Source organism: Choloepus didactylus, chromosome 4, assembly GCF_015220235.1.
Source record: "Choloepus didactylus isolate mChoDid1 chromosome 4, mChoDid1.pri, whole genome shotgun sequence".
Lineage (NCBI taxonomy): Eukaryota > Metazoa > Chordata > Mammalia > Pilosa > Megalonychidae > Choloepus > Choloepus didactylus.
In genome coordinates, this window is record NC_051310.1 from 141285900 (window position 1) to 141308265 (window position 22366).

General features: G+C 54.2%; 1 protein-coding gene across 2 annotated transcripts; it reads left to right on the top strand.

The window, feature by feature from the left end:
* The first annotated feature begins 115 nt into the window (after positions 1-115).
* On the top strand, positions 116-21838 carry PLCB2 (phospholipase C beta 2). Of its 2 annotated transcripts, XM_037834317.1 has the most exons (32): positions 116-442; positions 4243-4320; positions 4970-5038; positions 5612-5752; positions 5886-5965; positions 6051-6104; positions 6211-6286; positions 10437-10537; positions 10687-10853; positions 10941-11087; positions 11272-11429; positions 11693-11775; positions 12035-12119; positions 12731-12896; positions 12999-13108; positions 13224-13320; positions 14324-14408; positions 14546-14670; positions 15132-15286; positions 15795-15959; positions 16558-16657; positions 17117-17221; positions 17384-17478; positions 17615-17690; positions 17880-17924; positions 18057-18288; positions 18368-18542; positions 18762-18838; positions 18932-19027; positions 19542-19599; positions 20320-20406; positions 20723-21838. In XM_037834317.1, the coding sequence occupies exons 1-32, from the start codon at positions 158-160 to the stop codon at positions 20924-20926; spliced, it is 3777 nt and encodes a 1258-aa protein (XP_037690245.1). In that variant the 5' UTR covers positions 116-157; the 3' UTR covers positions 20927-21838. The 2 variants fall into 2 exon arrangements, with proteins under 2 accessions (XP_037690245.1, XP_037690246.1); XM_037834318.1 differs by lacking the exons at positions 116-442; positions 4243-4320; positions 4970-5038; ... (2 more) ...; positions 6051-6104; positions 6211-6286 and adding an exon at positions 6686-6831.
* The last annotated feature ends 528 nt before the right edge of the window (positions 21839-22366 follow it).

Consider the following 22366-nt stretch of genomic DNA (forward strand, 5'->3'; position numbering starts at 1 on the left):
GCTTTGAACAGCACAGAGAAGGAAACCCTGAGCAGGAAGTGCTGAGGCAGGGGTGAAGGCGGGGGCTTCCAGGAGGGGAGCCGGGCCACCCTGGGCAGGAGAGGTGACCACAGCCCCCATGGCAGGCAGGGCCGGCAGAGGCTGATTTACAAGGCAGATGGGCCTCTGGCTGGAGCCCTCAGCCCCACACCCAGCCACTGCTTCCCCGTGGGCTATAAGAGCACCCAGACTTCCTGGCCGTCTGGGGCGGGTGCCATGTGAGACCAGCTTGGCTCCCCCTCCTGCCCGCCCTCCTTCCTTCCCTCCTCCTGCCTGCTCGCGTATGCCCAGCCTCTCTGAAGAGGAACCACTTGACACCATGTCTCTGCTCAACCCTGTCCTGCTGCCCCCCGAGGTGAAGGCCTATCTGATCCAAGGGGAGCGCTTCATCAAATGGGACGACGTGAGTGGGGCAGGGGCTGCAGGCTGCCGGCTGCTGGGGCACGGGACCCAGGCCACCGTAGGGGCTTTGCTGGGGTTGGTGGGTTGGTTTATATTCGCCAGGACCCAGGCGCCGGCGTGGGTGAGCCAGGCGCTGCCACAACTGACTGCATAAACAAACCTGGGGGTGTGAACGTGCGCCCCGAGGGTGCGTCCCTGGGCCCTGGGGCTGCAGCTATGGGGAGGTGTAGCTGTGGCTCTGTGTGAGAAGGGGTCGGCCACCTGGTGGGGTCAGGGGAGGTAATTTCTTTGGGTCAGGGTCTGTCCTCCCCCAAAGTCCCCAAGAAGGGCCGGGCTTGCTTCTCCTAGTCTGTGCATTAGTAGGAGGAGAGCGTGCCCCAAAACTGAGACAGAGCCAGAAGCAAAGGTGAGCCAGACCCCCACTCTCAGTGCGGACACCCACTCTGGCTTTGGCGGGGGGCCCAGGCTGGAGCCCTGCCCTCCTCCCCACCTTGCACCGGCCCTGCCCTGGAGAAGCCCCGCTCTGCCCTAACAAACCCCACTGTGCCCCAAATCAGAACAGAGGCACTCGTACTCCCGGGGGCCTGGAAGGGAACGGAGTGACTTTTGCTTCCCCTTGCTGGGCTCAGCCTTGCCTTCTGCAGTGGAGGAGGGAAGGCACTGCTTCACCCTGCCTCCATGCTGCCGCCGTGTCCACTCCTTCCCAAGTGGGGCCCGCTTCCCAGCCACTGGTCCTCCTGGACTCTGAAAATGCTGCCACAGGTCTGGGGTTCTCTTGGGTGGGTAAGGGGAACAATGCGGGGAGCCTCCTACAGGAAGCGGGGGCTGTGGGCTGGCCTGGCCGGAGAGTCAGGGTGCTGGGCTGACCCCGAAAGAGAAAGTGAAGGCTTTCTGATGGGGCTGGCTCGTGCCTCTGACGGGGTGGGATAAGGGGGCACTGGGTCTGTATTAGAGGAGACTGGGGCTCTAGGCCCTGCAGCTCTGGGCTTGGCTGAGGAATCTGGTTGTTATAAGTCTGTGGAAGGGGGCCCCCGTGGTGAGACACTTCCTGCTTTCTTAGGAGTGGTGTGCTTGAGGTGGTGTGGTGGTGGCATTGGTGATATAAGCATGTCCCCAGAGCCTATGGAATGAGGGAAGTGGCTCAGAATAAAAAGTGAAGTGGTCTCTCTCAGTTCCTCTGGGGAGGGTGGCTAACAAAACCCGACTGGGCAGAGGGTCTTCAGGGGTGGGGATATGCTATGTGGCCTTCTCCCCAAGCCAGCACCTATGAACCTGGCTGCCCCCCTCCCCTTCCAGAGTAGGGCACTGCACAGTCCCTGGAATTTGGTTTGCATGAGTAGGCACCTCCCGAGCCTCATCTCTGGGAACATGACCCCATGAGACAGGGCTTTGCTCCTAGACTGCCTTCACCCCACTAGCAGATGACACGGTACCATGTTGAGTGAGCACAGTGCACAGGGTGGAATCAAACCGACTGCCTCTTTAAAATGTATTTTGGTGGGAGAAGTTTTCTTCTTGCCCCTGGAAGAAAACTCAGCATGCCACAAGATGTTCCATTCGATCTTGGGTAATAGACAGTCCTACGGTCACTTTTTGTCCCCAAACCTAGTCTTATTTCAGAAATTCCAACTTTAATTTAGAATGATGTTTTCTCCCTGTCTCCCTCTAGGAATGGTTTCCGGCAGGCTGCAGGCCTTCTAGAAAGGGCCTGTCGTGTGCTTCCCTGACCTCCTTCTCCAGCCCCTGTGGTTGGGCCTCTCTAAGGCTGGGGTCCATGGAGGGAGGTGGGAAAGTTCTTAACTGAATAGGTCCTATGATAAAATGGCTCATGTTCTTTGATGCTGGTGGAAGGTTAAAGCTTATTTTTTCTCCTCTGGGGGTGGGGGGCATTTCTGAGCATCCTTGGGAGATCCTCCCTGCTGAGCTGAGAATCTCTTACTTGAGGTCCTCGTGACCTCTCTATTTCAGGGGGTCGCTGATCCTAGTTCTTCAGCCCCTTGGAATTTAGTTACCACCTCAGCTTCCTGTGGCTTTGCACCCTTTGCCCCTCTAGGAGCCCACACCAGCTCCACCCCACCTCTCTCCCATGGGCCCACTCTGATCCCCAGCAAATATTCATGCATCCATTGCCACAGCACACACAGGGGTGCAGGCTCATCCAATGCACCAGCATTTTTCTGGCTCTGCCACCAACAGAACCAGCCCATTGATACCCACTCAGTTTCCTGGGCAGGAGTCAGATCCCTGTCTGCTCTGCCCCACAACTGTAAGGGTCATGTTTTAGTTTTCTAGGCTGCTCCAAGCAAATACCATTTAATGGGTAGGCTTAAACAACGGGAATTTATTAGCTTACAGTTTTGAGGCTGTGAAAATGTCCAAATCAAGGCATCCTCAAGGGGATGCTTTCTTCTGAAGACCAGCTGCTGGTGATCCTTGGCTCCTCTGCCACGTAGCAAGGCACATGGCAGCATCTGCTGGTCTCTCCCTTCTCTTCTGAATTTCATTGCATTCAGCTTCTTGATTCCATGGCTCACTTTCTTTGTATTCCTTCCCTTTATGAAAGACTCTGTAATAGAATTAAGAGCCTATTAATGAGGTGGGTCACACCTTAACTGAAGTAGCTTCAACAAAAGATCCTGCTTACAATGGGTTCACATCCACAGGAATGGATTAGATTTAAAAGCATGTTTTTCTGGGGGTATATTGAGTTCCAAACCACCACAAGTCACATAATCTCTTTAAGTCAAGTTGGAACCCCCTCACTAGGCTTGAGGTGAGGGGTCAGTTACCCCCAACTTTCGCTATACAAGCTTTCTCCAAATTTGGCCTCTATAAAATGTATACTCTCACCACTGCTGACCTGACTGAAAACCTGTTTTTGTAAATTCTGCATTTGTCTGGTTTGGTATGCAGCAACTATTATGCCTTGTTGCCTTGGTGAAAACTTTGCTTTTAATATCTGGTTATTTATACATGCAAAGACTATTAAGACCAAGGGTAGCATATGTGCTCTGGGAGTGGAACAGCAATTTAGAAGAAGTCATTCATTCAGCAAACATGGAGCACCAAGCTCATGGTCTAGCACAGACTGTTTCCCTGGAGACCGTAGGTTCCTGCAGATTTCCCAGTGGCCTTCTGGGGTCTGTAAACCAGCCCCCAACTCAATTGTTACAGCCTATTTCAGGGAAAGCTTTCAGAAGAGGAGAGACTTGGGCTGGTCCTTGAGTATTTCAGGCAGGGGACAGTTGGGTGCTTAGGCTTGGAGGTGGGAGCTCACTTGGAGTCTGTGTGACAGCCCAAAGGGCAGGTGGATGGATGGGGAGGGGGTGGTTCAAGGAGGGCGGGACCGGCATGCAGGAAGTCAGGCTGCAGCTGGATTGTGCAGGGCTGTGGGTACAGGTGCAGGAGTTCAGGCTCTCACTGTGCTGAGTTCTCCTGGGTGGGAGCAGTGGGATGTTGGGGCGAGATATCCTACCCCTTTAGTCAAGCTGTGGCCCTTCAAAACAGGCTGAGAAGGGAGGCAAGACCCTATTTCGGGTCTAGAGGGGGAACCTCCATTTGGGGTTTAGAGGAGAAACCTCTGATCTTCCAGAAATGCCATCACAGTCCTCTGCCCTCCCCACCCCTGGTTCAGAGCTTTCAAAGCTCATGCCCAGGCCTTAGCCCCGGAGGAAAGTGAAATGCCCTCAGATTCCTGGGGAGTGGGTGGTGGGTGGGTGATAAGCTCTGAAACCACTGGCCTGGACCAGGAAGGCTTGGCCTGAGGTCTTGGAGCAGAGAGCTGACCCCTTCTCTCTGCAGGATACTACAGTTGCCTCCCCGGTTATACTCCGCGTGGATCACAAGGGCTATTACTTGTACTGGACATACCAGAGTAAGGTGAGGCAGCCCCTCCTTATCACGGCCCTGGGCCTCTGGGCACCACTCTGTCAAGTCAAGGCAGCACCTCGATGATGCGGAGGTGAAGGAATGGATGCTGGGGACTATAAAATGTCCTGGAAGGGTGGCTCCAGGAACTCTGCTTTGGGCTTGACGTTAGGTCCCACAACTGGGAGGGAGGATGCGGTCACTCCAACCCATGGCTGCCCGTCCAGATGCTCTGGCCTGAGCATCCCTTGGAGAGAGACAGAAAGGAAAAGGTCTGCTACTGGCGGGTTATTTTCTGCCTGTGGTTCCAGGTAAACTTGAGGGCTCAGAGAGATCAGAGAAGGGAAGGGGGAGCTGAGGGGGAGAAGAGTCCAGAATAGTGGAGGAGAGACTTCAGGCCACGGCTCCAGAGTAACACCCAGCCAGTGAAGGATGGGACAGAGAGGAAGGGAGGAGGGTCACCGTGAGTAGGGAAAACCTGATTGGTGAGAAGGGAAGGACTGGGGTCTGGGCAGCCCCAGACTATCTTAGAATCCAGAGGTGGCAGTTGGCCAAGATACAAAGGGGTATGGGAGAACTCTCTTCCCCGTTCTTCATTCATCCTTTACCTGGCCTTTTTGCCCCACACTCTTTCTTTGCTTCCTCTGGGGTTCCCCTTCAGGAGATGGAGTTTCTGGATATCACCAACATCCGGGATACCCGCTTTGGAAAGTTTGCCAAGATACCCAAGGTAGGTGTCACCAAAGACCCCAGCCCTGAGCAAAGGAAGGGGTGACTGCTCCAGGGCCTGCCTGGGCTCTGAGCTTCAGAACCAGTGCCCAGGGGGTAGAGATGTTGAGGGTCTGGAAGGAGGCCCAGCTCCTGCCCCTAGAGTGCCCCGGACTGTCTGGGAGGTGCTGCTCAATCCCTCCCACTCCCCCCCACCCCCAATCCCTGAACTGGTTTGCCTATATTTGCCTGATGCTGGTAGGAAAATTGGAGGAAGGAATTGGTGGGGAGGAGGATTTTCTGAGCCTGGAAGCTAAGACTCCAGTTCATCTTCAAACAAAGACTGGCAAACAAAATACAGAGGACTCCCAGGCCCCAATGCCTTGGTTAATCTCTTCCTTTGGACCTTTCTCTCCTCACTCCACCCCCTGGAATCAGGAATGGGAAGATGCTGAGGTCCATGGGTCCTAGGATGGGAGATGGGATTCTGCCCCAGTGGGAAATAAAGTGGCCAAGAGGGAGGGACAGGGAGAGCCAAGTTGGGGCAGGGATGGGAGCACACCCCAATCCTATCTGTTTTGGTCTCTTGCTGCAGAGCCAGAAGCTCCGGGAAGTCTTCAACATGGACTTTCCTGACAACAACTTCCTGCTGAAGACACTCACTGTGGTGTCTGGCCCCGACATGGTGGACCTGACCTTCCATAACTTCGTCTCCTACAAGGAGAGTGTAGGCAAGGTGTGGTGCACCTGGCCTGAGGCTTGCCACCTGGGATAGCCTGGACTTCCCGAGAGACACAGGCCCGGGCTGTGGGTGCTGGGGGGCACCTTTGAGATCAGGGGCTTGACTGCTGTGATCTGTGGCCTCCCAGGTATGGGCTGAGGATGTGCTGGCCCTGGTCAAGCACCCGATGACAACCAATGCCCCCCGCAGCACCTTCCTTGACAAGATGTAAGTGCTTGCCTGCCAGGCCTTGGTTGGCAGGGCTGAGTGCTACCAGCCCCAGCGCTGTGACAGACTGCTTTCTTCCCCACAGCCTGGTGAAGCTCAAGATGCAGCTCAGCCCTGAAGGGAAGATTCCTGTGAAGAAGTGAGTCTCCCCAACTCCCACCCTACACTCCCATCCAGCTCCCCAAAGCCTTCCCTCCCCAGGCCTGACCTCTCTCTCCACCTGGTGCCTTTCTCTGCTCCTTCAGTTTTTTCCAGATGTTTCCTGCTGACCGGAAGCGGGTGGAAGCTGCCCTCAGTGCCTGCCACCTCCCCAAAGGCAAGGTGAGTGGTGACCTCCTCAGACCCACCCCCAGTATTCTCACTCCCCCTGCCCTGAGCTGGCTCTCACCAGAGGGCAGCTTGGCCAGGAATGGGGTGGGGGGAGAGGGGAGGGCAGAAATGATGTGGCGGTCCCAGTCAGCAGCCTGGAAAGCCAATGGATCCTAGAGCCGCTGGTTACTGATACCAGGCAGAGGTGGAACCAGGGCAAGGTAGGAGAGACGCCCGGGTTCAGAGCAGGTAGGTCGGTCTACACCCCACCCCCACTGCTGAGTGGCGGTGGCAGTGATGGGAGGGGAAGGGGGTTGGTGGAGTGTGTTCAGGGCAAGCAGTACGGATGGATGCAGACTTCTAGCCTTGGGAATGGAAATTGAGAGTGAATGTTTTTAGCCTGGAGGAGCAAGATAAGGCTCAGCAGTGACAGGAGGCAATCTTCTGGGATCTGAAACCCTGCAGGAAGGGGAGAGAAGTGGAACCAGGCAGAGAAGCAGCCAGGTTACAGAATTCAGCTCCAACAGGAAAACATTTTTTCCTTTCTTTTTAATTAGGTAATTATTTTTTAATTACAACAGTTGTATGTAGGGTCATCCCATAAAATACCTATGAGAATTACAAAAAGGAGCCCTCTGGGCAGATGTGGCCTTAAGCCAGAGTTTGAGTCTAGGCCAGTGGAGTGAGTCCCGGGCCCGCTTTCCCCATCGGCAGCACCCTTGTGTAGGCCCAACCTGCACCCCTTAGAATATTTTTTTCCTGGTAAGAATTTGGAATGTTACCAATAAATAAAATGAAGACCCCTTTGATCGCCTGTCTGCACAAATCCCAGGAGGAAGTCACAGCTCTCTGGAGTTGGTGACCTGTTTGTGCAGTCAGATCCAAGCTTGGAATGGGCTCCTGCTGAGTGCCTACAACCAGCATTGCCTGCCATCAATACACATTCCCCTTCCTTTTCTCCTGCCTCTGGAGCTCCCACCTTGGCTAAGTTCTCCTTATTTATCAGCTCACTTCTTATCCTAGTTGAGGCCACTGACCAATCTTAGGTTTGGGTTTGAGACCTGGTCAAGCTCTTCTCATACTCAGACCCTCTGCTCCAAACTAAAACAGATGTTGGCCTTCTAGTGTGACCCTGAAAGATATTTAATGGGTTTTTCTGGGACAAAATGCAAAGGCACAGAATCCCCAAATGCCGCTTATCTACTTTCTGTTTCTGTTTCTACGGATTTGCCTATTCTGGACATAAATATAAATGGAATCATGCAATCTGTGTCTTTTGTTTCTGGCTTCTTTTCACTAGCATGATGTTTTCATCCTTGTGGTAGCATGTACCCATGCTTCATTCCTTTTTATTGATGAATCATACAATGGATATAGCACATTTTGTTAATCTATTAATCAGTTGATGGATATTTGGGTTGTTTCCTTTTTTTGGCTCTTCTGAATAATGCTGCTATGAATCTTCATGCACAAATTTTTGGTGGACGTATGTTTTCATTTTCCTTGGAGTGGAATTAATTGTTAGGTCATATGGCAGCTCTGTTTTTAGCATTTTGAGGAACTGTCAAACTGTCTTCCAATGTAGCTGCATCATTTTACAATCTCATCAGCAATGTATTAGGGTTCTAATTTCTCCATGTTGTTACCAACATTTGTTATTGTCTTTTTTTTTTTTTTTTAAATTTTAGCCATCCTAGTGGGTGTGAAGTGGTATCTCATTGTGGTTTTCATTTGCATTTCTCTGATGACTAATGATGTTAACCATCTTTTCATGTGCTTATTGGCCATTTGTATATCTTTTTTGGAGAAATGTCTATTCAAATCATTTGACCATTCTTCCAATTGGGTCATTTGTTTTTTTATTGTTGAGTTGGAAGAGTTTTGTATATATTCTGGATACAACTCCCTTTAGATATTTGATTTGCAAACACTTTATTCCATTCCATGGGCTGTCTTTTCACATCCTTCATGGTGTCCTTTGAAGCACAAAAGTTTTAACTTTGATGAATTTCAATTTATCTATATTTTCTTTTGTCACTTGTGCTTTTGTGTCATATCTAAGAAACCACGGCTTAATCCAAGTTCACGAAGATTTACTCCTATGTTTTTTCCTACGCGTTTTACAGTTTTCGCTTTTACATTTAGACCTTTGATGCACTTTGAATTAATTTTTGCACATGGTATGAGATAGGGGTCCAACTTGTTCCTTTGAGTGTGGATATCCGGTTTTCCTAGCATCATTTGTTGAAAAGACACTTCTTTCCCCCACTGAATAGTCTTGGCACCTTTGTTGAAAAACAATTGACCATAAATATGAGGGTTTATTTCTGGACTCTCAATTCCATTCCATTGATCTAAATGTCTGTTCTTATGCCAATATCACACTGTCTTGATTACTGTAGCTTTGTAGTAAGTTTTGAAATTGGGAAGAGTGAATACTCCACTATCATCCTTTTTCAAGATTACTTTGACTATTCTGGCTCTTTTGCATTTCCATATGAATTTTAGGATAAGCTTGTCAATTTCTGTAAAAAATGTCAGCTGGCATAGGTATTGTGGTAGGTAGACTTGGGCAGTAATGCTATCTTAACACGTTAAGTCTTCTGATCCACGAATATGGAATATCTTTCCATTTACTTAAATCTTATTTAATTTCTTTCAACCATGTTTTGTAGTTTTCAGTGTATATGTTTTACATTTCTTTTGTTAAATTTATTCCTAAGACTTGTATTCTTTTTGATATTATTGTAAATGAAATTATTTTCTTAATTTCATTTTCTGATTGTTTGTTGCTAGGGTATAGAAATACAATTGATTTTTGGATATTGTGTTTGTATCCTTCGACTTTGCTGATCTCATTAATTTAATAGTTGTGTGTGTATTCCTTCAGATTTTCTCTATATAAGATCATATCATCTGTAAATAGAGATCGTTTTATTTTTTCCTTCTCAATATGGCTGCCTTTTATTTCCTTTTCTTGCCTATTGCACTGGCTAGAATCTCCAGTACAGAAGTGGCGAGAGTGTATGTCTTTGTCTTGTTCCTGATCTTACGGGGAAAGATCTTTCACCATTAAGCTTGAGGTTAGTGTGGGTTTTTCACAGATGTCCTTTATCAGGTTGGGGAAGTACCCTTCTATTTCTAGTCTGTTAAGTGTTTTTATCATGAAAGAGTGTTGGATTTTTCAAATGCCTTTTACTGTCTCTATTGAGAAAATGGTGTAGTTTTTGTTCTTTATTCTATTAATATGGTGTATTAGATTGATTGGTATTTTTAAAGTTGGACCAGCCATGAATTCCCGGAATAAATTCTACTTGATCATGGTGTATTTTCTAATATCCCTTGTGATTTCTTCTTTGACCAGTTATTTAATTTCCACATATTTGTGAATTTCTCAAATTTCTTTCTGTTATTGATTTTGAATTTCATTCCAGCGAGGTCAGGGAACATAGTTTGTACAATTTCATTTCTTTTAAATTTATTGAGACTTGTTGTAAAACCTAACATATGGTCCGTCCTGGAGAATGTTCCATATGCACTTGAGAAGAATGTGTATTTTGCTGTTGTTGGGTAGAGTGTTTTATGTCTGTTAGGTCTAGTTGGTTTATAGTGTTGTTCAAGTCTTCTATTTCCTCGTGACTATCTGCTGAGTTTTATCCATTATTGAAAATGGGGTTTTGAAGTCTCCAACTGTATTGTTGAATTGTCTATTCTATTTCTCCTTTTGGTTCTATCACTTTTTGCTTATGTATTTTGAGGTTCTGTTGTTGGATGTGTGCATGTTTATATTTAAATGGCTTCTTCTGAAAATTTGTATTCAGCTTTAAAAAACAAAAACCAAAAACTTCACTGCCCTGGCATGCAGCACCAATAACTCCTGACTTCTTTTCCTCCTTGTTCTGGTCAGTCTGAGTTCTAATCTTACCCTTCAGCCAAGGGATCAACCACTGTCCAAATTCAGGAGTGAAGCAAACCAGCCAAGCGTGCTCTCTGCTCAACAACCAGGGCCTTGAAAATTGCATGCTCAGGATGCCTCGGAAGCTTCTCTGTCTGCTTTGAGCTCTCTCTGACCACGTCCCCTCACCCAGGGCTGGGACTGGCTTGTAGTTTTTCCCTCTGATGAGGTGGGAGCAGGGTGATAAGGTGACTCTCTATTCCCTAGAATGATGCCATCAACCCTGAGGACTTCCCAGAATCTGTCTACAAGAGCTTCCTGATGAACCTCTGTCCTCGGCCAGAAATAGATGAGATCTTCACTTCCTAGTGAGCTTCTTGGGCTGCGCTGGGCATGCTCCCTAGCAATTCCCCCCTCCACCTGCCGTGCTGGGTAGCATGTTTCACCAGAGGAGGCGGGTTGTCTGAGCCCCCAGGCCCGGGCGATGCAGACCTGTGCTCCTCTTTCTGGTCTGCAGCCACGCCAAGGCCAAACCCTACATGACCAAGGAGCACCTGACCAAGTTCATCAACCAGAAACAGCGGGACCCACGACTTAACTCCCTATTGTTCCCACCCGCTCGGCCAGACCAGGTGCAGGGCCTCATCGACAAGTACGAGCCCAGAGGCATCAACGTGCAGAGGGGTGAGCAGGGGAACCCCTCACCTCCCTCTGTCCTGTCCTGCCCTGGCAACTGGGCTGCAGCCCTGACAGCCATCCCCCGTCCTGCAGGCCAGCTGTCACCGGAGGGCATGGTCTGGTTTCTCTGTGGGCCAGAGAACAGCGTGGTGGCCCAAGACAAGCTGCTGCTCCACCACGACATGACACAGCCACTCAATCATTACTTCATCAACTCGTCACACAACACCTACCTGACAGGTGGGTCCTGGCGACCTCATCGCTGACCTCTCCTTTCAGGGGGTCTGCTCCTGTTCCCTGGATCCTCCACGTGGGGTTGCCCACCTGCTGCCGACTGCGCCAACAGGACAGACCGTGATGGAGCGAGGAGGGGGCAGGGCCGGGCTGCCCGGCAGTGATGCCCTTTCCCTGTCCCGTGGCACAGGTGGCCAGTTCTCAGGCCTTTCCTCGGCCGAGATGTACCGCCAAGTGCTGCTGTCTGGCTGCCGCTGTGTGGAGCTGGACTGCTGGAAGGGGAAGCCCCCGGATGAGGAGCCCATCATCACTCATGGTTTCACCATGACCACAGACATCTTCCTCAAGGTGAGGCTCGGGGTGTGGAAGGGCTGGTGGCAGTAGCACCAGCAAGGGCTGTGGGCCAGAAGCTTTTGTTTGGTGTGTGCGTGTGTGTGTGTGTGTGTGTGAGGCTGGAGAGGAGGAATGGCCGGAGGTCCTCGGGAACCAGTGGGGACAGGGGTCCACCATGGCAGTCCAGTTATATGTGGGCCTTGAAGCTGGGTAGGGAGCCATCAGGGGTGGGGGCCTGGAGCACTGACCCCTCTCTGCGGAATCCCCTTTTCCCCCAGGAAGCAATTGAAGCTATTGCAGAAAGTGCCTTTAAGACCTCCCCTTATCCTGTCATCCTGTCCTTTGAAAACCACGTGGACTCGTGCGTATCCAGCCCCCAGCCTCATTCTCCATCCTGTCCCCAACCTCGTGCATGTACCTGCCTTCCCTTCAACTGACCCCAGCCTCTGGCTGTCCCCTCAGCACTCTCCCAGGTCTCAAAACAATCTCTTTGGGACTTCCGAGTTCTCCTGCCTCCTTGACCTCCTGAGCCCCTGATCTGGGTTATTAAGGGCACAAAAGATGGATAAGGGGGTGGGGGCTGAGCTGCTGAGCCCCACTCCCACTTCTGCTCCCTGCAGACCCCGCCAACAGGCTAAGATGGCTGAGTACTGCCGGACCATGTTTGGGGATATGCTGCTTACAGAGCCCCTGGAAAAGTTCCCCGTGAGTGGAGGGAGCTTCTCTGTGGGGCATCTGAGCCTGGGGACTGGGGACCCGGGACAGGTGGGGGCCAGGCTAGGGAGGCAGATGTCCCCGGAGGATGCCGGGGTTACCTTTGGGAGGGTTGTAGGGCTAGGGCACTGTCACCTACTGTGTTAGGCACTGTGCTGGGTTTTGGGGTATGTCAGTGATGAGGACACATCCCTGCCCTCAGGCTGCAGACCCTCTAGCAAGGAGGCAGACAAGTAACCAGGCTGTTATAACCTAGTGTTTGCTAGGGGACACTTGGGGAGTCCTAACCTGGTCCTGGGGCATCAGGGAAGGCTTCCTGGAGGAACTGACATCCAAGCTGAAACCTGAGGAATGAAGTGGGTTTATCTCGGTGAGAATGGTAAAAGTCTCTATACAGACGGAACACATGTGAGAGAGAACAACATTGGTCAGGTGGGAGTTAACTTGTGAGTGGGGAGTGATGCGAGAAGAGGCTAGAAAAGTAGGCAGGGAGGGGTGTGGTGTGGGGGGTGGGCAGCCTGAGCATGCCTCGGTCCTGAGGAGTTTAGGCTACACCCCGAAGGCACCGAGATGGGGCTGACCCTCTCTCTCTCACCCCACAGCTGGAACCCGGCGTCTCCCTGCCCAGCCCCCAGGACCTCCGGGGCAAGATCCTCATCAAGAACAAGAAGAACCAGTTTTCTGGCTCAGCGGCCCCCAGCAAGGAGCCCGGTGGGGAGGCTGAGGGGGGCAGTTGCCCACCCAGTGCCCCTGTGGACGAGGAAACAGGTGAGTCAGCCTGAAGGGGGTGGTCTGGAAGAGGAGAGGGGGCTGGACCCGGAGGAGCCCTGCTGGGGAGCCAGCTTGTGCTGACTGAGTTGTGTGTGGCAGAGAGGGCTGGTGAGGAGGGGGCTAAGCTGGAGGAAGAGGAGGAGGAGGAAGAGGAAGAGGAATCAGGGAGCCTGGATGAAGAAAGAATGAAGAAGATGCAGTCGGATGAGGTGCGTGTGCGCAGTCCCGAGGCCCTTTGGTGACTGCCCTCCGCTGTGGAGCCCCCGGGGCTGGGTTCCTGGGCTCGGTACTGTCCTCTTCTCTACCCCTCTCCGTCCTCCCCAGGGCACAGCCGGCCTGGAGGTGACAGCCTATGAGGAGATGTCTGGCCTGGTCAATTACATCCAACCCACCAAGTTCGTTTCCTTTGAGCTCTCTGCCCGTAAGTTAGCATGGATTGGGGGTTGGGGGATTAGGCTGGATTCAGGGCAAGTCTCCCAAGAAGTGTGTCCTGACACCAGGAGCAGCTCAGTGGGTGGGGATGAGGGAAAGAGGGATCTCCCCTTTCCTCGGACTTGAGGCCCTGTCTATAAATACCCAGCAGAGGAGTCAGGCAAAGGGCTTGTTTAAGTGGCAGTGGGTCCCAGATTCCTGGCACGCTGCTGAAGAACTTGGCACCAAGCAGCGTGCTCTGGAGTGTGTCGGTGACAGGCAGGCTGCTGATGACAGGCCATCCCAACTGGGCTGGCCTGGGGCTCCTGCAGCCTCCCGCGGTTCTGAGGTTGAACTGTGCCCTGTGCTGGCCCGAGCCCAGAATCCCTGGCTCCAGGGAATGAGACCTCCTGGGAAGGGGTGGAAGGCGAGGAATCACCTGTGCACATTTGCCCCCTTATGCCCTTCACCTCCTGTGCACACCTGTGCTCTTTACTGGGATCTGCTCTGGATGTATGGACAGTGCATCCCTCCTCCCCAATGCGTGTCCCTGACATGAACCCCTCTTCCTGCCCCACTTCTGCACAGTTGGACCACTAACCCTCTCAGCCCTGCACCTGTAGCCCGTGCCCCACCTAGACACACCCATGGAGTGTCCTATCCTTGGTGCTTCCCTCTCGACCCAGGTGCTCAGCCTCAACTTCACTCGCTGTGCACGTCACAGCACGTACCTGACCCCCTGGGCTCATCCTCAGCAGGCTCCCCACACCCTCTCTGCCCACCCCGTGGCACGCACCCCTCACTCTCTGTGACCACAGCACCCCTGTGCTGGGGAGCAATGCTGTCAACCTGCCCGGATCAGCACATTCCTTCAGGGATTAGCCCCCAAACCCTCAGTGTAAATGCTGGGTCACAGGCACCCCTACGCTGGAGAGAGCTGTCTTGAAGGGGAGGGCTGGGCTGAGGGAGGGGACAGGCTGACATGGAACCCATTTCTTTCCCTCCCTGTACAGAGAAGAACCGCAGCTACGTCATCTCCTCCTTCACTGAGCTCAAGGCTTATGACCTGCTCTCCAAAGCCTCGGTGCAGTTTGTGGAGTATCCTTGAGGCCTCGATTGCCAGGGTCCCTGTTTGGGGTGGGGGGTGAGGAAGGCCGGAGGACAGAGCTCCCAGGGTGGGCTGCTGGGTCCTCCTAGTGCTGGCGGCCTCGGGCCAGGTTCCTATACCCACGCAGCTACAACAAACGCCAGATGAGCCGCATCTACCCCAAGGGCACCCGCGTGGACTCCTCCAACTACATGCCCCAGATGTTCTGGAACGCTGGCTGCCAGATGGTTGCCCTCAACTTCCAGACCATGGGTGAGGGCCCTCCCGGGCCCCTAAAAACCCTCCCCTGCCCTCCTCCCACCTTCATCCCATCTCTGGGGGTGGAGTGAGTGGGTGGGTCCTTAAAACAGACTGGGGTGTCCTGCTGTTTGTGAGTATGAGCGGTTGGGGGAGTGAGTGCATCAGCTCACACCTAGATGACTGCACATTTATGAGTATGTACATGAAGGTGCCAAGGTGCTGGCGTGGGTGCTGGCCACTTTGCCTTCTCCACCTGCCTCAGTCCCCACTATGAGCCTACAGCCAGGTCGTGGCTTTGCTCCGTGCTGACTGCAGGCTGTGGACCCCTCTTGAGAGAGGAGAACCCCTAAGGAACCATGAGAAACACCCCCAACCACCCCGTTTCAAGACAAGAAAGGCTGGGAAACATAGGAAGTAGAGACTGGGTGCAGGCCCAGGGCTGGGCCTTCCTCACCGAGTGCCCTCATCCCCAGACCTGCCCATGCAGCAGAACATGGCCCTGTTTGAGTTCAACGGGCAGAGCGGCTACCTCCTCAAGCACGAGTCCATGCGCCGGCCGGACAAGCAGTTCAACCCCTTCTCGGTGGACCGCATCGACGTGGTGGTCGCCACCACGCTTTCCATTACGGCAAGGCCCTGGGGCGGACAAGCGGCTGGGAGGGCTGGGGTCTCGACGAGAAGGATGCAGGAAGAGCCCACCCCTCCACTCCCAACCCCCTCCCCTGATATCCTGAAAACTTCAGCCCCAGCCTCTTTCGTGCAGTAGCAAGTTGCCTTGGAAACTGCCTCCTCCTCAGCACTGGAGGCTGCCTCTTGGTCCCCATGGAAACCAAGGGGGAAGGGCTGAGGCTGGGATGGGGGAGGGGAGGAAGAGTGGTCAGAGCGGGGGGCAGCAGGAGCCCCAGGCCCTTGCCTGGGAGGGAGGTGGGGAGGCCTGCAGCTCTTCCCCGAATGCTGGAATCAGCCCGGATGCTAGTGCTTGGCTGTAACCCCTGAACCACATGGCCTCTTCTCGGTGGCCAGAGCTCACTGTGGCTCATCAGGATACCCAGGGGTGGATGCTTTAGCTATAGGGACTTGGGGAAGAGGCCTGGACCGGGGAGCTGATGCTGGGCTCCCGCGGGCGCCACCCCCAGGTGATCTCGGGGCAGTTCCTCTCTGAACGCAGCGTGCGCACCTACGTGGAAGTGGAGCTGTTTGGCCTTCCCGGAGATCCTAAGAGGCGCTATCGCACCAAGCTGTCACCCAGTACCAACTCCATCAATCCTGTCTGGAAGGAGGAGCCCTTTGTCTTTGAGAAGGTGGGGGGCTAGGGCAGGGCAGGTGCTGGGTTGTTTGTCCCTAGGTTTCAGCTTCTACTCAGAGAAAAGAGAAAATAAAGGGAGTTCTTGATCCTTCTCCTCTTCCACTCCTCATCTGTGTCCTCCTGAGTTTCAAGAGTTCAAACACCAAGTTTACAGAAGTTTACTTGGTGGGCAGGTTTGTGTGTGTGTGTGTGTGTGCGCACGCAAGTGTATGTGTGCACGTGTGTGGGTTCATAATATGATTGATTAGAGGCAGAAACGTGATCTCCCAGCCCAGTGCAAGGTCCCGTGGCATCATGGGGGTCTTTTGCCCATGCTGGACAAGGTTGGCAAAACTGCCAAGAGCTGTTGGCACCAGAGTTCCCAGAGCTCTGAGCTGCATATCTAGCTCCTCTCCTCTCTGTGAGACCAGCCGCAGCACGAGCTGGGAGGATGTCTATGTATGTGGCCTGGAATGTGCCCTCTGCTTGTCCTCACCAAACCTGGCAACACCTGCCATGTTCTCACACTGACCCTGAGACCTTTGGAGCCAGGGCGGGGGACAGCTGAGCTCCCTCTCTCCTCCCCAGCCTGTCCTGTCCTGAACTCTCCCCAGATCATGATGCCAGAGCTGGCTTCCCTCAGGGTGGCCGTGATGGAGGAAGGCAGCAAGTTTCTCGGACACCGCATTATCCCCATAAACGCCCTGAACTCTGGTAAGCAGAGGGGGTCCTCCTTGCTGTTCCTAGGGGGTCTGGGACAAAGGCCAGCATGGGAGGTTGTCCAGAGGGTGAGACAGCTTCAGGGAGGGGTTCCTGAGGCCTTGCCTGCCTCTCTCAGGTTATCAGCTTCAGGAATGTCTAATTTTCTGGAACTGCTGGAGCAGTGTCCCAAGTAACTGACATTTATTGGGTATACCAAGAGCTTACAATACAAACTCATTTAATTTTTCCCATAACCACACGAGGTCAACACTATCAACAGATGGGGGAACAGTCTTGGAGACCTAAAATACCCTGCCAAGGTCACATAGTCAGGAAGATGCAGAACCAGAGTCAGATTCTGGCCTCTTTGACTCTAAAGCCAGAAGTCTTGAGTACTGGGCTGCTCAGTGCGAGTGCAGGGCTAGGCGGGATGGGCTCTGACTCATCAGGCCATCCCTTCATGTCTGCCAGGATACCACCATCTGTGCTTGCACAATGAGAGTAACATGCCCCTCACCATGCCTGCACTCTTTGTCTTCCTGGAGATGAAGGACTACGTACCTGACACCTGGGCAGGTAGGAAGTCCCTAACACCCTGGGAGCCCCAGGCTGGCTCCCCGCTCCCTGGCCCACAGTCTCTAGAGGGGGGCAGGGCAGGGTATCCTGGGGAGGGTAAGGACAGGGAGAGGCTTCCAGGTAAGTCTCCATATCAGGCCTGTGATACCCCTATGCACCCAGATCTCACCGTGGCCCTTGCCAACCCCATCAAGTTCTTCAGCGCCCATGATAAGAAGTCTGTGAAGCTCAAGGAGGCCATGGGAGGTCTGCCGGAGGTCTGTGCCGTTTGGATCACTGCCAGGGGCCCACCAAACCTATGTCCTCCTCTCTGTGGGAAGATGGGGGAGGGGGGAGCAGGGACAGAGGGCATGGCCCGGAGAGCCACCATCCTGACCTGTTCTCCCTACACAGAAGCCCTTCCCATCCAAGAGTCCTGCTGCGGGACAGGTCAATGGGGCATCGTCCTTAAGGAGCAACGGGTCAGCAGGTATGCACCTTTGGGCCCTCCCACCCAGTGGAAAGGGCCTCGAGTTCTCTGGCTGCACCCATAGGCGCATCGCAGCCTGACAGTAGCTCTTAAAAAAAAAAAAAAGGACTTTCACCGGGGGCAGGAAGGAGCTTAGCTGAGCCAAAGAGGCCCTAAGGCACCTGTCAGCCTATTCTGTGGCTCTTGCAGCTGCGGGGACCAGGGCCAGAGAGGAGTCCACGAAAGAACTCGCGGGTAAGGCCTGCTGAGCCCCGCTGATCTTGGGGATGAGCCTGGGGAGGGTCCGGGACTCCTGGAGTTGGGGAGCGACGGAGCGCGGGGAGGGGCTGGCCTGGACGGCGGCGCGCCTCATCCCGGCCTCCACAGAGCCGCAGACCGCCAGCCCGGAGGAGCTGCGGGAGCTCAAAGGCATTGTGAAGCTGCAGCTGCGGCAGGAGAGGGAGCTGCGGGAGCTGGAGCGGCGCGGCGCGCGGCGCTGGGAGGAGGTGCTGCAACGGGGCGCCGCTCAGCTGGGAGAGCTCTGGCCGCCCGGCGGCGGCGGCGGGGGCGGCTGCCGAGGCCGCAAGGTCGGCCCGGGCAAGGGTTCCCGCAGGAAGAGGTAAAGGCCGCGGCGGACCCCTTGCCCTCTCCAGTGCGGGCGCGGGAGGCCGAGGGCTCAGGGCCTGTCCCCGCCGTAGCCTCCGCAGAGTCCTGCCCTGCGAGGAGTCCCTCGTGGCCGTGCCCGGCGAGTGTCCCGAGGGAGCGGACGCGCGGGTGCGGGAGCTGAAGGAGAGGCTGGAGCTGGAGCTGCTGCAGCAGGGCGAGGAGCTGTACCAGTGCATCCTGAAACGCAAGGAGCAGCACGTGGCTGAGGTGCCTGGGCGGGGCCCTGAGCCGATAACCGTCCCCCCACCGCCCACCTAACCCCTAGGCTCCTCGCAGACACCTCAACCCAAGTGGGATAGCCACCATAGGGGCGGGAACCAGCCAGAGGGGTAAGAAAGAGGGCCCAAGGAGGATGTGCGGGGCCACACCCACACCCTTCGCACAACAAAGGGCTTCTCGCTAAGCCCCTCCTCCCTCTGCGCTCAGCAAATCACCAAGATGATGGAGCTCGCCCGAGAGAAACAGGTGGCAGAGATGAAGGCCCTCAAGGAGACCTCTGAGAAGTATGACTGCTTCCCTCTCATCCCTGACTTTCACCTCCCAGCAAGGGCTCAGGCCCCGCAAAATCCCGATGCCTGATGCCTGTCTTTCTGCAGTGACACCAAAGAGATGAAGAAAAAGCTGGAGGCCAAGAGGCTGGAGCGCATCCAGGCCATGATCAAGGTCACCCCAGACAAGATGGCCCAGGAGAGGTGAGCCCTGGAGGGGAGGCCCAGGACTCAAACACCAGGCCCAGTGCTGAGCAGAGCCCACCCTGGGTGGGATGGGGCCCTCCCACAAGTGGGTCCTGACTCTCTCCCAGACATGTGCCTCTGCCCTGCCTCTCACACATCGATCCCACCTCTGCCACCTGTGGTGGGAGAACTTCCTCTTTAGGTCAAACACAGATACCAACACTATTTGAGCAGAGAAGGGCATTTGAGGGAAAATCAAGCATGCAAAGAGGGAGGTGAAACCTGGGGCCGGTGAAACCTTGACCGTTGTGTTTCCCAACTTCCCATGTAAGCCTGGAAGGACATTGTGTTTTAAGTGCGGAAGGGTCCCCAGGGCCTCCAGTGGTCCTCCACACTCTCTTGGGGCCCCCCTGCTTATCCCCCAACTCGTTCCCACCCCTATGATGGGTTTTCCTTTTTGCCTACAACCTTAGGTGATTCAGTTTCACCCAACTCCTTTCTGCCCTTGCTGAAGCTCTGATTACCCCAACAGGTTGAAGAGGGAGATTAACAGCTCCCACATCCAGGAAGTGGTGCAGGTCATCAAGCAGGTATGTAAGGGCTGTGAGTCCTTCCCAGAGACATGCACACACACACACACACACACACACACACACACACAGACTCTCTCCATAGGAGGGAAGGGGTGGCCCCAAGCCCTTACTTTGCTCTTAGGAGACACACTGCCCAGAGTTGCCCAGACCACCAGGGATGGGAAGAGGCAGTGCAGGGGAGGGGGAGCCCCTAGACCATCCCAGGGTTCTGGCCTGTGTGCTGAGGTTGGGGTGGCAGAAAGGATCACTCTCTGGCCAGCTGCCCTGAATGGAAATCATGTGGGCTAGCTGGCTAGGGGAGGATGGGATTGGGTGGGTGGGTGAAGAGGTAGTGAGGGGGGCTTCCTGAGGCTCCAAGGGGTCAGAAGAGGAGGAAAGCCCTGCTGGGAATGGACCTAAATCTCCCCCCTGGGGATTATTAACAATAATAAAAACCCCGTCCCAACAGTGATGGAGCTACTGCTGAGTCCTGACTTTGTGCCGGGCACTGTGCCAGGTGATTTATATGTATTGTTTCATTTAATCCCTCACAATCCAGTGAGACGGTGAGATGGGTAATATTTTCCTCATTTTACAGATTAAACAAACAACTGTTCAGTGAGGTTAAGGAATTTGTCCAAGGTCCTACATCTGGTTAGCTGGGGCTGAGGGCTGGGATTCCAGTGTGGGTGCCTTGGTCTTTGTGGCCTTGACTTTCTGCCTCTCAACCCCATCTAGATGACAGAGACCCTGGAGAGGCACCAGGAAAAGCTGGAAGAGAAGCAGGCAGCCTGCCTGGAACAGATCCGGGGGATGGAAAAGCAGGTAACAGGCCTCCCAGCAGAGCTGGCCTGGCTCCAGGGTATGAAGGGGCCCTGCTTCAGGGAGCCACCACTCAAGGGGTCGGGGGCCCTCCCCCATTATGCTGGTTCCCATGAGGTCCCAGGGCCCTTCCAAATGAGGTAGCTCTGCATATCTATGCGCCTTGTCGGCAGCCACTCTCCTGCCGGCTTCCCTATCCCTCGCCCCAGCCTCTTGGGTACCCGGAACAGACTGGGCATCTCCTTGTTCCACTCTCTGGGGAGGGAGAGTGGGCAGTGGCCCTTCCTGAGTCAGGCGGTGGTCCCTGCTGTCCCTACAGTTCCAGCAGGAGGTGCTGGCAGCATACGAGAGCAAGATGAAGGGCCTGGAGGCCGAGGTGAAGGAGTCGGTGAGGACCTGCCTCAGGGCTGGCTTCCCCTCCCAGGAAGACGAAAGATCTGAAAGGCCGTGTGAGGCCTCCAGGGTGCTGTGTGAGGAGGACCCACCAGCAGCAGCTGCGGACACCCAGAAGAGCCACCTCTGATGCCACCATCCCACTGAGACATTCAGCAAGGACATTTGGATCCTTCTCTGGGATGTGGCTCCATCGCTCCAACAGGAAAGGCTCCCAGCACTCTGGGGCTGCAGGAAGATGGGGCACTTTTGGACTCGAGAGCCCCCTCCTCAATGGCCTAGCTAGAAAAAGAGGCAGGAACCAGGCACCCATTGGGGCCTCAAGTTCCTCCCCAAATGGACTTTCTGCTCCCCAGCCCTCTTCCCCATCTCTAAACAAGTGTCATGTATTTGTTGAGGGCAAAAGAACATGAACTGGGAGGCAGGAAATGGGGTTCCTGGCCCCATTGTGCCTTTCCCAGTGGTGCAATTAGTGGTGTCCCACTCTGGTCTGGTTCCCCACCTGAGGGCTGGACCTGGCCTCTTAGCACCCTCTAGCTCTCCACTTTAGCACTTGTGGTTCAAGCAGGACCAAATCCCTAACCCCCTTGCTGCACTGGGGGTGGCTCATCGAAGCTTCTAGGCCCCATCTCAGGCCTGCCCTGAGTTGGCCTTTTGGTCAACTTCCTGAGGCAGGGCCTGTCACTACCTCCGAGCTCCCTGGGGGCTGGTGGCTCCCAGGATCCCAGGCTGAGGTCCCTCACTTGCCTCCTGCCAGTGGGGCACTGACCGAAGGCTGACATGGAAAAGCTGCCTCAGCTGTCTGGCCCTTAGGCCTCTGAGAACTGTGGGACTGAGGCCGATGGTGGGAGAGTAGGATGGCCTCACAGGCACTGCCCGACACTGAGCCTGGCTCACCCATTCTCCTAGGCCTGGGGGGCACTCCCTAGCATGTACCCCCACTCAGGCTGCCTGACAAAGTCCGGGTAGTTTTCTCTTCTGAATATGTGAGATTTATTTATTTTTCTCTTTCCTATTTCTAGTAAAGAACGTTGTCCCAATATTTTCTGCCCATGCTTGGCCTCTGTTCTATAGTTAGGAAATGGGGGGCAAGGGAGTGGAGCACCCCCAAGATGAAGTGGGCTGGGGGATAAAAGTAAAACCCTTGAGAGCTGAACTTGGGGTAAGGTCCCTTCCGGTGCAGTGGAATGGCCCTGTCTCTGGGCTTAAAAAGGATTTGCTTCCCCTTCTTTCAGCCTCTAATGCCATAATACTGGAAAAAGATGTCACCTCCTCTCTCCCACCCCCCACCTGGATGTGGCCCTTCCTTGTCTCTACCCTCAAGGTAGGAGGAGAACCTAGTGCAAAGGGGGCCCCACCCCCTTAGGGATCTCAAATGGGGACAGGCACTGGCTTGGGAGAGGCCGGGTGGAGGTTGATTCTGGGAAGAGGTTGTTTTCTTATCAGTGTTACAGCAGATGCCATTAGCTATGAGCACCTGTGGCTTCAGAAAATAAACAGCCCTCAGCCCTCTGGGGGCCTGACTTGTGGGATTTTACCAGTCTCCAGCTGCAGGGTGGGGCCCGGGGCT